This window comes from Lytechinus pictus, chromosome 13, assembly GCF_037042905.1.
Source record: "Lytechinus pictus isolate F3 Inbred chromosome 13, Lp3.0, whole genome shotgun sequence".
NCBI lineage: Eukaryota > Metazoa > Echinodermata > Echinoidea > Temnopleuroida > Toxopneustidae > Lytechinus > Lytechinus pictus.
Window position 1 is genome coordinate 5,764,441 of NC_087257.1, and position 14,956 is coordinate 5,779,396.

At 37.1% G+C, this 14,956-nt stretch overlaps 1 protein-coding gene across 1 annotated transcript; it reads right to left on the bottom strand.

The window, feature by feature from the left end:
* Window positions 1-7,867: 7,867 nt before the first annotated feature.
* LOC135156456 (uncharacterized) lies at window positions 7,868-10,184 on the bottom strand. Its single transcript, XM_064108985.1, has 2 exons — window positions 9,817-10,184; window positions 7,868-9,272 (listed from the first exon to the last, which is right to left on the bottom strand). Exons 1-2 carry the CDS (start codon window positions 10,080-10,082, stop codon window positions 8,612-8,614), a joined length of 927 nt encoding a protein of 308 aa, XP_063965055.1. The 5' UTR covers window positions 10,083-10,184; the 3' UTR covers window positions 7,868-8,611.
* Window positions 10,185-14,956: the final 4,772 nt, after the last annotated feature.

The window sequence follows — 14,956 nt, forward strand, 5'->3', positions numbered from 1 at the left end:
AAAAAAATCAAATTTGGTGATAGATTTTAACATAATATTCAGAAATAATATTATATTTTACCCTTTCCTCCAGTCTTTCCTAATTTTGTTTTCCTTTTCTCCTTGGTTGTTATTTTTCATTTTTTTTGTATTATTGTCATTATTATAATCATTATTATCATCTTTTTTTGGGGGGGGGGTGGGGGTAAACGCCCCAAATTCCCCTTTCTGTACGCCACTGATTTGAAATGATGCTGTACTATATAAAACATATTTGTTTGGTCTTTTGAAAGTTAAAGAATTAACAAAATATAGGGCTAGATACATATTTGATGTCAAAGGCCCTGTTCTACTTGTGCAGTATTTCAATTCCATCAGAATGTGCGGCCCCAAAGGCATTGAAAACTACCTTTACCCTTTCCAAATCCTTGTCCCCCCCCCCCCCCCTTCCGGCCAAAGGTCCATTCAAGATTGGTACTATTCGCAACAGAAGCTAGCACTCAACTATCACACAATCTCTTTTTTTTATTTGAACTTCTCAAATATCTAATTTTGGTGAGTTTGCTTCAAATATTCACAATTTTTCCTTCCCAGATCAAACCCGAATCCGATTTAATCCCAGGATTCAATATAATTGAAGTAAGGGATCGGTTTGTAGCGCTGAAGAAAAAACGGTAGGTCAGATCATTCACCTAGCAATCAGATGCATAACAAGTAGCATTGTTTTTCTGGGCTTTTGCTTGATTCCGTATGCATAAAAATTAGCGAACAAATGCTTTTGCTAGTAAGTTCAAGCAGTACGCGCTTACTGACTGCTAGCATTTCATTGACGATTAATCTATTGCTAAAAAGCGTATGCATAAAGCGAACATTTCGCTTGTGCGTTTAAAAGCACTTGCTCAATTGGTTTTCTATATTTTTTAAATTTTTTTTTCAAGTTCCGTTAGAGCAGCTTGAGCGTTTGCTTGATCAGGGCGCTCGCGCGTTTTATAATCATGTTTATGCAGCAGCACCTGAGAGGGCAAAGGTGTACAGTACAGCCTACATGTACGTGTTTTCTTCCTAGTAAGTGTAAAACCGAATGCAAACTATAGGTCTATAAATCTATTAATTAGAAACAAAAGGAATAGTTCGACACCACGTCTAAGGGAAAAGATGTTACATGACAATTTGTTTTAAGTGGACCCCAATGGCCAGTTTTTGGCAAATAAAGTTAGCGAAAAGACAACTACCAGATAAAATAAACTTGGGTGATGAGACCGTCGTTCAGAAGTGAGGACCACTTTTATTGATCTATTTATATATTTTTTGCTTGTCTAAAATTTTCTGGACGAAAATGCCCCAATGTGCTTGGAAATTTACGGTAACCTTCGAAAAGCGACCCTCGCCCCCAACCGCCAAGGCAAGAGGGTTCCATGAAATGCTAAAAAAATACACCCTTTTCTGTACCTTTCTTTCTTTTCTCCGACCGAAAATTTCACTGTATGTTAGCTTTCTTTCTCCAACAAGACTAGGTAGATGAATAATACAAGTGCGAAGCGCGAGCTGAGATGTTTGTTTGTTTGTTTGTTTGTTTGTATTTATTTCCATAAAAAGATAAAATACATACATGCTCAATTTAACATAAAATACAGATCATATGGAGGATGGCCCATTTCAGCGGTATTAATAAAATACCGCTGTTAATTCTTCCATGGGGTCCTTTAAAACATAAATACATGCATATAAAGCAAATATACAAAAATATACACAAAACTTCAAATTTTAATTTAATGCATGAAAAGAAAGAAACTTCACTACAAAGAAAGCAACAACAGGCAAAATGATTATGGAAAACCGAGATACAATTGAAGATTTGATTTAAAGGACTGAATCGTTGAACTAGACGATAAATTAATTGGTAATTTGTTATAAAGTGTAGCCCCCCTATACAAAAATGTCCGTTTACAGCTGTTTGAATTTGGTTTTGGGAGACTGAGATGATTTTCAGTACGCAGAGAGTAAGGGTATGTTTTACGAGAAAATTGTGTTTTCATATAGTCAGGTGCAAAATTATTCAAAACTTTAAACATCATTACGTACATATGTTCCTTTTGCCGGGTATTTAAAGTCTTCCATTTCAAGATATCATGGATGTATGAGGATGAAGTATGCAAATATGGATCGATTTTTAGAATAATTCTTCCTGCACGATTTTGTAGCTTTTGCAATAAATCCAAATACTTTTTCGATGCAGATTGCCAAACAATATCAGCATAATCAAAGTGTGGAAGGATAACCGAAGAATATATTAAATTTAAACTAGATTCATTAACAAATCGCCTAAGTCTGCCAAGGAAACCAATCATTTTACCGATTTTTGAACACATGTGATCAAAATGAACATTCCATTTAAGTTCCCTATCTATAAAAACTCCAAGATATTTAACACTTTCTACCATTTGAATATCTGTTTCGCGAATGCGTAAGTGAAGATTTTTATGTTTTGCCAACATATGCCGAGTACCTAAAAACATACTTACGGTTTTATTACAGTTAAGTTTTAATCGATTTTTGCTCATCCAATTTGCAACATTTTTCAGTTCATTATTAAGTGTTCTTTCAACTACAAGTGGATTTTTGTCCGAGAAATATAAAACAGAGTCATCGGCATATAAATGAAAAGAACATTTATGAAGAGAGCATGACAAATCATTTATGAATATGACAAAAAGAAGCGGACCCAATATAGACCCCTGGGGTACACCATTTGAAATTACATATTCATAAGAAAAGACATTATTCAAACAAGTTTTAATTTTGCGATCGGAAAGATAGCTTAAGAACCAATCGAGTGATTTACCAGTAACTCCAAGAAGAGAGAGTTTAGATAAAAGAATTTGGTGATTGACTAGGTCAAAGGTTTTTTGTAAGTCTAAAAAGACGGCTCCCGTATAATCCCCATTATCCATGGCAAGAAGCCATTCATCAGTAACCTTTGATAGTGCTGTCGTAGTTGAGTGTTTAGGTCTAAATCCTGATTGTTCAGAAATGAGGATTTGGTTTTTATTCAGATAATGCAATCGCTGTTTTTGAATGACCCTTTCAAGTAACTATGAATATAAGTGTATGGGCAGAATGTGATCAGCCAACATCCTAAAATGTGCAAAATGAAAAAACAAAAACTTGTTGAAAAGTTTTAATAGTCGACACTAATTTCAAAAGATAACATTTTGTCTGTGAACTAGCCAAATGCACATTATAAAATGTTTGAATGCATATTGAAATGTTTGAGAAAAAAAATGTAAGAACATATTATTATAGCAACATTCTACTAAGACTGTAATTTGGCGATGTCGGACCCATTTGTGATAGTAACTCGTCTGTCATTCCTTGTGAGCACTCGAATTCGTCCATCTTGGGTCCAGAGTCGTTTTACAATGTCTTTGTGTTTAGTTTTTAACACACGAATGAGATCACCTCTGCTTTTTGTTAGACTTTCCTGTATGTAGATTTGTTGTCCTTCTTGTTCTCTAAGCTTTCTCCTTGCTTGGTATATGAGATTACGTACTTTATAGTTAGTAAAACGCATTATGATCCCTCTCACCTTTCCTCTGTTAGGACCTAATCTATGAGATCTATCTATATCTGTTTTCTGCAACTTTATGTTAAGTTTCTCTTCACACATCTCCATCACTGTAGTATCAGTATTCTCCAACATACCTTCTGCTAGCACTTTCTCTGGTAGGCCATGGAAAATCAAGCAGTTCCTCCTAGAGTATTGCTCTGCATCCTCCTGCTTCTCCTTTAGGCTATCAATTTCCTTTCGCATCTGGTCTATCTTGTTGTCCCTCTCGTTGAGCTCGAAGTCAAGAGTTTCTTTAATATTTCCAGCAACGTTTTCCGTTATAGTATTGGTTAACTCCTCTATCAATGCCTCCTTTATCCTCTTTACAAGTTTATCGATGATATCATTGCTAGATTCAATGGCATTTCTCACCTCACCTCGGATTTCCTTCGTCAATTCTTCCGCTGAAATACGGGACCGTGTCATGATTGTAAACTCACTGGCAAGTCTCGATAAGACACATAAGCTTCTCGAAGTAGATTGTTAAAAATCACCGGTCTCTCGTTTCACAAATAAAATCGACAATACAATGCTGACAATTGGAGAAATATCACGTATGATTCAAGTTCATGAAGAAAATCCTCGGAAAAAAAAACTCATTATATTCCGTAACTTTACTACATAAGGCAAAAGGTAGGGGCCGAGAACGGAGTGGAGCGAAAAGTAAACACGTCCTTACATGACGACGAAAACGACGAAAAAAAAAGATGTTTAGAAAGAATGGCATGACCATCAATTATCCATTTTGATGACTCTCAATTTGATAATTCCCTTTTCTAGTCTCTTTTAAATTTCTGTTAGCATTTCTTTTGTAAGATCTCTACTAATTTTATACCATGAACCTAAATAAAGAAAACTTACAAAAATGAAGTGATATTAAAAAGGGTAGTAAAAAAAACCCGGGGCACTTGGTGACGGGGAGGGGTAAATAATAAAAAGAAATGTGTATAAAACCATGAACATGTTATTCTATTTATTTTCATCCTGCATTTTTGTTTCTTTCTCCATCCATAGGCGGATTCAGGGGGGCCGAGGGGCCCGCCCCCCCCCTATTGGCAGAGCAAAAAAAAGGAAAAAAAGGAAAGGAAGAAAAAAAAAAAGAGGGAACAGAGAGGAGAAAAAGAAGAGGAAAATAAAAAGAATCTTTCATGTCACTATATAAAATTTTCGCTCGCGCTTCGCGCTCGCATTGCCTGATAGGTGATTTTCATATCTTGTGGAGTTTAGATATCAAGTTTGGAAGTCAATATACAAAACATATTCCACCTCGGAAATCGAACTTCCATTATTTTGTGTGATTGTTTTCAAGACAGTTTGTAAAAAAAAATTTGGCTTGCAATTGCGCTCGCATTAATGGTTAAAAATATATTAAATGATGCAACCTATTTATAATTACAAAAATGCTTGAAATGCCCAGTTTTCAGGCCATAATATCATCAGATTTTGCGCCCTCTTAGGCATTAATGAATAAGATATTAATTTAATAATTAAATTGTCCCTTTTGTTTCATCTCGCGCTTAGCAAGAGGAATAGGAAGATAGTCATCATTTTCATATGATGACATGTCCCGGATGTCCCGGTCCTATGTCAAAACGCAAGGTAATAATGAAAAATATCAGCTCTTTATTAAGTGCGATCCTTATCAACCTCACAATTTTCCTACAAAGTGGTTGAAATATAGAGCAGAAATTACTCTTTTTTCAGATTGGAATATCAAATAGTTTAAGCTCGTGCTCGCTTTGATTTTCATGATAAAAGATGTATTTAGATGTCCCGTTTTTAGGTCTAAATCTCGATTTTTTCCGCTCGCGCTTCGCGCTCGCATCAATTGTTTAGTTTTATAGCTATCCTGTTCACGATTACAAAAATTGATTAAAATTTTCCTTTTTTTATGTAGAAAATTCAATTTTTTTCAGCTCGCGCTTCGCGCTCGCATTATTTGATTGTTGAAAAATGTAACGTCTTCATGGCTAAGTGCAAGCAATCCTTAACAGGTACCTTTTCGATCAGCTCAAAACATATGTAAAATTATCCTTATCCATCAGTTCATTTCTGTTCGCGTTCGTAGTAATTATTGCATACACATGCATCTTTTTCAGGAAAACAAACATTGCCCAGAATGTTCAAATTTTAGGAAAAAATACACAAGATTGAAAAAAATTAACTCGCGCTTCGCGCTCGCATTATATAGATAAGCATTATAATATTATATATTAATGTTGATTTATAAGAATAAAGCTAAGAAGTGACCTTTAGGACTACCCCTTCAAAGAAACCAAAAAATCATCTTCGAGCGGCCGATCGGGGAAAATATGGCTGAAAAAATTCCGCCCCCCCCCCTATTGGCGAAGGCTGCATCCGCCCCTGTCTCCATCCATTATGTATTTATCAGTTTTCCCAAAGGAATAGATTCATTCAATCAGTCAATTGCAGTAACAATTCGATTATCATTATTACTATCATTATTGTAATAATAAAAAAAAGCTATCGAGATACTTGCCCTAATAGCGTCAACAAAAATGCAGGTGTTAACAAACCCCTCCCTCATCTTTAATTCCTCGAAAATTTATAATGAATATTAATTGGCCTATGTCATTTTGTTTAACTTGAAGATCTGTCACAAAAAACATGTTTGATCTTTTACTACATGTTGATAGTTTATAACATCGTAAATAATGAAGAAAAAAAACTGTTATAAAACAAAAGTATGAAGATCGGTACTTGCCCTTTAATATACGGGAGTTAAAAATAAAAAAAGAACAGTCGCCCTTTCAAACTAAGTCACGAATTCATACAGCGTGACTGTCGTCAACAAATTGCTTAATCGCATCGAATTAAGCACGGGGGCGGTTCTAGATTCATTATTCATACTTTTTTTTTCGGGGGGGGGGGGGTGATATAAATTGTAATATAATTGAAGGAGAATGTCCTATATATCCTCAATTAAGTAACTAACTATTATGCTTAGGCCCAGCACGGCTTATGTCTTAGGGGTAATTGTAAAGATTATTATCATTCTTTTTTATTTAAACTATTAAAAGAGTATATAGGCTATCCAATGATGCAAATATTATTTCGAAACTCCAAGTAAAACTCAATATATCATCAAATTACAAAGGTCATAAATATAAATAATCGTAAAAATACCCTGTGGAAAGCCGCCGTTTATGTTTAAATTTTAAGCACGACATAATTTTTTGTCAATCAAATGGATTTATGTCATGATTTATGTCGCGATTTATGACATAAAGCTTTATGCAACAGATTTATGTCAATATTTGTGTTTATGTCATGATTTACGCTGATGACAAAAATCTTAACATAAATCATAACATAATCAATACGTAATTTTTTATGCAACAGGGCCCAGGCCTTAATTTCGAAAGTATAGAGGGGAATTATTCGTCCACGGATGTACTGGCAAAATTACTATTTTCGCCCCTCTGGGAAAATAGTAATGCCAGTCCATCCTCGGACAAATATTGGCTCTATACTTACTCAAAGCCTGGTATATTTGTATACTATATATCGCCATTATTGATTAAAGTAGCCTAGTAATAGTAGTCGTGGGGGTGGTGGTAGTAGTAGTAGTAGTAGTAGTAGAAGAAGAAATAGTATTAGTAGTAGTAGTGGTAGTAATAGTAGTAGTAGTAGTAGTAGAGGTAGTTGTAGTAGTAGTTGCAACAGTAGCAGTAGCAGCAGCAGCAGCAGCAGTAGCAGTAGTAGTAGTAGTAGTATTAGTGTTATTAGTAGTAGTATTAGTATTAGTGTTATTAGTAGTAGTATTAGTGTTATTATTAATATAATTAGTAGGAGTAGTAGTAGTGGTAGTGGTAGTAGTAGTAGTAGTAGTGGTAGTGGTGGTGGTAGTAAGAGTAGTAGTAGGCCCAGTAGTGAAGTAGTAGTAGTACAGTGGAAGTATGCAGTGTTAGCTGTAGAAAAAGTAGTTATAGTATATAAGAGTAAGAAAATAATCTGTTGTTAGCACTATATTGCAATTATGATAACAATTTATGCTCGTATTTAAGTTTTTTTTACTGCATGTATCAATTTAGTGACCCTTCTTTATACATTTCTAGTTCATGAATATGCTTCTTTAAATATGTGCGTACTCTCTGCAGGTTTTGTATTGGAGAAAAAAAAAGATTGTCATGTTTTCTTATTAGATTCGTTGTCCTATTGGATTTTCTTTGACCGTGTTGACTGAATTATTGTTAAAAAACACCCCTTTACAACGAATCTAAATTCTTCACTCATTACACAAAACATTAAATAAAAATTATCGGAAAAGTCATTTTACTATAATTTGTGAAGATGATGCATGATCTGTAGTCTAATTATAAGCTCAGCCAAATGAATTTATTCGATTCATTCATAAAATTCACACTAGCATTATTTTGTCCACTTTGATCTGCCACGTTCTACCTACAATGAATAAGAGCATCGAATTTTCAATTTTCCATACATTACAAGAATTAGTCAAATATTTGGTATGATATTTTTTTAATGACGTTAGTTTATTTAGTAATGCCATATTATAGTTTTATCAGTTTTAACAGAACTCTACCCATGCGAGTATGCAACTGAAAACTTAGTCAGTAATCATGTAGTTTAGTTTCTATTTTGTCCTAAAATATCTTTACATAATATGCACTGGGAAAAGAAAAGTTTGTTACTAAAAGAGACAACAGGGGGCAATACAAAACGAGACATATCACCTACTTCATGGAAAAACAATATCTCGAATAAAATGACAGAAAGGGATGTTTGGAAGTGAAGGAGGGGAAAAAGGGAAGAATTAAAAAGTGAATTTGGCTCAAATGAATCACATGAAATATTCACAGTGTGGCCACATTGATTTAAGAAAAAATAAGAGACGAGGAAATAAAAAGTTGATCCTTTTCCTTTTCTTTTAGGGATTTATCCCTCCTGAAACCCCCTTATATTTCGTTTAATAAAATTAAACCAATATTTTCCTCTTTAATCACAATCAATAAACTTGTTTCAGATTCATCATAATTATATTTAAGAAGGCCGCAATCTATTTTTATACATTTCACGATAGAATGGCATGGAGTGGTCAACGCATTGGATGACGTCATCTGTGAGCTGATCACGTGGTATGGGCCCAGATTCACGTGGCGCCACAAAACTTGTGCTGTTTAAAGCTGTGGCATAGAGCTGCTTGCCCACAGCTTGCGACATATTCTCCAATGGTGTTACAAAGTTATTTGGGAATTCTTGACTGGGGGTCCATTGTAGAAGGTCATCGCTGTATGGAAATCCAACATCATTACAGAAGGCCCTCAAAATTTTCCGAGGTTCGGAGGCGAGGTCGAAAGCGTCAATGATGATTGGATTCGGTTCGATGTGCTCTCTGACGTATTTCCAAAGTTCGTGCTGCTTCTCGTACCAACTCTTCGGGCGTGTCGATGCGACATCATCACGAATGATGTCGAACATGCGCTCATCTGTGGCGTGCTCCGGGAGGTGGCTTTCTGGAATTGATGGCGCCGCAGCCAGAATGCTCTTCCGGTAAGATGCGAAAACTCTCGAAGGTTCCCGAGTTAGAAACACATATCTGAAGCCTCGGGGAAGATATTCTTGAACAAAGCTGTAAGCCATATCTTTATTGAAAACATACTTGCTTGACGCATTCTCTAAGTCTTGCTTGATGTCAAGGAACCTGAAAATAAAGAAACGACAGACCTATACGTTAATTTTTTATAGGCTCAGACTCTCTATCTCATTTTCTCATTATTTCTCTCCCGGGTTATCTCCTCCAAAATCTATAAAGCTGAAATTTCCATCTGTTAATGGTTAGGATTTTTTTGTACGTTCCATTTGTATTGTATACATATGCTTGTATTTTGCTTTGTTCTATGTTATACAGGGCCAACATGTACAACACTATTTGCATTCTCATGGGGCTACCTTTTCTAATTAATTAAATTAAATAAATGAATAAATACATGAATACTTAAATAAATTTCTACATGATTTACCGAAGCGAAATTCAAGAGGCATTTATTTCGAATATCTTCTCAAATCCACCGTGATCCACCGAAATGAGTTCGAATTTTAAGCATCGCCACATGAAGAGATCGACGTTTATTGAAAACAAATAATCTATACCAAGCGAAAAGATTTTAGAGGCGACCTAATAAGAAGTCCGAGCTCATATATACTAGCTGAATTGAAAAAGAAAAGATCTTGGAAAATAAACTTACGATGCTCTCCTTTGGATGATTTTTCTGCCGATTGACATTGCATTGAAAAGCTCACTCATCTGGTCGTAATCCTTCTCGTTTCCTTCTAATTGGGATGGGAGCCTACGACCCACTACCGACTCGAACATATTAGATGCCGCATCGGCGTGAGAAAACAGTTCGAAATAGACCTCCGTCCCGTCGATGACACTCAGGCATTTGGTTAGTACTGTGGACAACGATCGTGGCACGCACCACAAATTTACTTTAACTTGCTTCTCGCCCATGGTATTATATAAAATGAAAATATATATTCCTTTGAAGATTAATATCAACGCGACAAGACTTGTAAGCCACCCCTTTTACAGTGGCCTCCAAACATGCTAAAAGGTAAAATATTAATCTGCAAAATAGAGTCTGAACTCGTGATAATAAAGATTAAAGCTAACAAACCCGAGTTAGATTAAACAAAGTTAGTATTCATATAAATTATGTCAATGCCATGTCAATACAAGAAACTCAGCACCTTAATTGGCAAATATCAGTCGGACTCTGAACTTACTGAGATCCCTTTTTTTTCGAGGTGGTCTCGAGTGTGTCATGGTGTCAAAGCAAAAGTGGAACGATGGAATGAAGTTGTCCAGGCTAGAAGAGGCATGACCTTTATATATATTATATATATATATATATATATATATATATATATATATATATATATATATATATATATATATATATATATATATATATATATATATAAATGTGATCAATCTTGGCTCATCATAATTATATATATATATATATATATATATATAATTATGATGAGCAAGGACCTAAACATTGCGTGGGTGCTTCAGTGAGTAATATATTGGCGAAGAAGCTCAAAAAGCATTGAAGCTAGAGACGTAGTCTGGATTTCTTTAACTTTTATTAGTACAAGCTTTCGGCCATTTAGTTGGGCCTTCTTCAGGTATCTGAAGATGTAAAATACATAATGGCTTTACAATTACCATGCATATATTTGGATTAATTTACTAAATATAGGTATATCTTAAAAGAAAATGTTTACATCGGTAATGTTTAATTAGGATTATCCAATAGCTATTAAAATCAATTAAGTTTACGCACATTTTTATTACAAACATTTTATTACAAACATTTTCTGTGATTAAGGTATCAAATAAAAGAGCAGATATTGAACTTTTTATACAGGTGATTTTCTTTTTGAAATTCAGATACCCCCCCCCCAAATGAGTTTTTGGTATCCTTTCTTCAATTTTTTTTTGCTCACTCATGCATGAATGAGGAATAATCAAAGTAATTTCAGATAAAAGAGGAGATTCGAAGCTTTACATTGGTAGGTCATTTGTCCATTGTATTTACGATTAAGTTATGATAAATCATCACTTAATCTCCGTTTTTGTTTTCTGGGACGCACTGTATGTAAATATATATATAAATGTGTGAAGTTATACATGTACAACAGCTTTGGCAACTCTTTTCTTTAAATATTGTGTGAAAGAAATGGATGAAGAGAACAATGGTAGGCGTAGCTTAAATCAAGGATGCCAGAGCTATCTACCCTTTGGAAAAATTGGTGATGCCGAAAAATGTCTCTGCCGGGAATCGAACCCGGGCCCCCAGCTTTGAACGCCGGCGCCTTAACCACTAGACCACAGATACGGGTTAGTGGCTAGGGCGACCCCGATCCGATTGACCGTCAGATAGACAGATTTTCGACACCACCAGTTATAATTTCCTTTGTCGGGTGAAGATGGGTTTTGAACAATGACAAGCCGCCATGTCTCAGCTGGATCAAAGGTATTGCTTTGATACAGTACACGTATGGGAAAAAGTATACAAATGTGTGAAGTTATAAATGTACAACTGCTTTGGCAACTCTTTTTATTCAAATATTGTGTAAAAGAAATGGATGAAGAGAACAATGGTAGGCGTAGCTTAAATCAAGGATCCCCAGAGCTATCTACCCTTTGGAAAAATCGGTGATGCCGAAAAAATGTCTCTGCCGGGAATCGGAGCTTAGTAGAAGACATCAAGAAATCCATGAAATACGACACAGTGTACGAGCCCTGCAGCGGCGTTGGAAGGAGGCAAGAAAAAAACCCCAGAATACCATAGAAATAAAAGATCTAGATGACCTCAGAGATGAGCAGAGAAGGAGGTTGAAAGCCCTGTCTAAGGCTGAGAGGCTTAGAAGGAAAAGGAAAGGACGCGCTAAACAACTACAGAAATTCTGGTGAACTGAAGGTCACTAGAGAGGAGTTACAAGATCATTTGAGAAACGCCTACTCTGACAGTGTGAGGAACCTACCCCTACCTACAATGGATAACTTGGTAGTCCAACGTCTCCAGGTGAAAACTTTGATATAGACCTTTCACGCCCATCTGAGGTAAAAAGATTTGTCAATAAGGCAAGGACTGGCTCATCTCCAGGACCTAATGGTGTGCCATATAAAGTCTTAAAATACTGTACCGGGATGAGGAGGCTATTGTGGAGACTGTTGAGAGTACTGAGGAGAAGTAACGTGGTGCCAAAGGAATGGAATACAGCTGAAGGTGTGTACATACCTGAAGAAAAAAATGCTGAGAGGATAAAATCATTCCGTCCAATATCTCTCCTTAATATTGACGGTAAGATCATGGTGGGAATCCTTGCTGGGCGTCTTTCCAATTAAGTACCTACTCGTGAATAGATTTGTTGACACAGCTGTTTAGAAGGCAGGAATTCCAGGATTTTCTGGCTGTGTTGAACACTCTGCAATAATATGGCCCTGGGGGGGGGGGGGCACTCAGTACATAATGTGCCGCGGAGGGGACCCCCGTTTTTACACTAGCTCAAATTTCCGTTCCAAGGCATAGCATTTTTGTCTTATTGAAAAAAAAGAACAAAGAAAGCCGCTCCAAAGCATGGCATTTTCTTCTTATCGAGAAAAAAGAAGAGAGAAATCCGCTCCGAAGCTTCGCAAATTTTCCGTTACGCCGTTCCAGCCGTATTGATCTGCTACAATGAGCCGCAATTTTGGTGAAAAGCGGCCGCAGAGCGCTGTCCGACCATTGCATCTGCGTTAGCGCACCCGGCGTCCGTGCCGCCGGGCTAGCTGCATGCACGTATGCCCGTTCCATAGGGATGAAAACGCACTCATTCACAGGGGACCCGTTCCAAGGACCCCCGTTTTCACAAACATTTGTAGTTCCGAAGCCCGTTCCGAGGACCCTCCTTTTTACAATAAGCCCGCTCCAAGGCCCCCGTTTTTTGTCTCGCCCGCGGCACATACCCACTACTTTTTTGTCGAGTGCCCCCCCCCCCCCGGGAATATGGCACACGACCCAAGAGGCAAAGAGAAGGAGGATGGACCTTTCAGTTCTATGGCTGGACTTGGCCAGTGCATACGGTTCATTGCCACAGACGGATTTCTTCTACATTCCTGAGAAACTTGTTGATTTTCTAAAGTGTTACTTCCAGGATTTCAAGATGAAATATTTTTACCAAGAAATATACAACGGCCTACCAGCACCTCGAGATAGGCATCCCACTGGGATGTGCCATTTCCCCAATTCTATTTGTCATAGCAATGGAAGTCATAACGAGAGCTGCATGTTCCAGTTGTAGAGATGTGATCGAACCTGGACTCGAGCTGCCACCAATACGAGCTTTTATGGACGACATTACCTTACTCAATCCATGCACATCCGATGCACATAAGGCTCTGGAGCGGCTAGATCAATTGATAAGCTGGTGCAGGATGAAGTTAAAACCTAGGAAGTCAAGGGGTTTGACCATGAAGAAATAAAAGGTAGATGACAGGACACACTACAACGTTGGTGGTGAGGCCATTCCATCGATATCAGATGCCTCTGTTAAGAACTTAAGGAACTGGTTCACGGAGGATATATTATCAGACAAGAACCAGATAAACGAGGTCCGAACGATGGTAGAGGATGGACTATATCGTATCGATAGATTTACCCTCCCAACTCCTAAATAAACTTATGGAGCCTGAAGTTGTTTTTCTTCCCATGGATCATGTGGCCATTTATGATGTATGAGATTGCAATGACGCATGTTGAGAGGATGGAGCAAAGAATCTCAGTGCACATCCGGAAGTGGCTTGGCATTCATCCATGCACAACAAACATAAGCTTCTATGGCCATTCCACAAAGCTGAAGCTACTCCTGAGTGCACTTACACATGAGTTTAAAGTGAAATGGCTCACATGTACTCAACCCTTAGGGACTCCAGCGACCAGTTTGGTAAAGGGACTGTGCCAGACATTCGCACAGGACGCAAGTTGGAAGACCAGCAAGAAGTTGATGAAACGGAATCTCAGCTGAGGCAAAAGTTTTATCTTAGGGGTCCAAGACGTGGGCCAAGACCGAGAATGGCCATAGATGTGGAAAGGAAGGTTCACTCAGGCACATTCTATCAAATTGTCAGATGTCTCTGGTAGACATGGTAGAGGGCTTGTAGACATGGAGGCACAATGAGATTTTGAAAGAACTGAGCAATGCCCTAACGATCACTATTAAGAAAGTAAAACCAGACAAAACCACAAAATGCTCCAGCGATGATCTCATTTGTGAAGGCTTGAACAAGTACTGGAGCAAACAGGAAAGTTACAACGTTGTAAACTTTGTTGGACTGACAATGTATGCGCGTGCACTTCCATCAATGCTTGAACGTTGCCCACTAACGTTGAAGCAACGTCGTAATTGACAATTCAGACAACATTGTATCTGGAACATTGTTGCTGGACAAGTTTGACCAACGTTTGAAACGTTGGTCTAACGATGTATGCGTGACTGTGCACTTCTATCGACGATGCCACGTTCCCTGCCAACGTTGAGACAACGTTTGAAAAAAAATTCCCAACGTTGGTCCAACGCTGTACATTGTTCCCTGGGTATATACTCGTATTTAAGTTTTCTTTATTTCGGGTACAAATTTAGTGACCCTTCTTTAAACATTTCTAGTTCATGAATATACTTCTTTAATGAACTCCATACAGCATGTGCGTACTCTTTGCAGGTTTTGTAATACTGTATATGAGAAATATTGTTTTTCTTAATATAATTTATTCGTTGGCCTATTGGATTTTCGTGTTGACTGAATTAGTGTTTAAAAACACTCCTATCCAAATC

Excerpts from the sequence above, each read along its gene's own strand:
- LOC135156456 (XM_064108985.1), bottom strand. The coding sequence starts at position 10,082 with ATGGGCGAGAAGCAAGTTAAAGTAAATTTGTGGTGCGTGCCACGATCG. Across the intron at positions 9,273-9,816 it reads ATCATCCAAAGGAGAGCATC|GTTCCTTGACATCAAGCAAG; the intron begins GTAAGTTTATTT and ends CTTTATTTTCAG.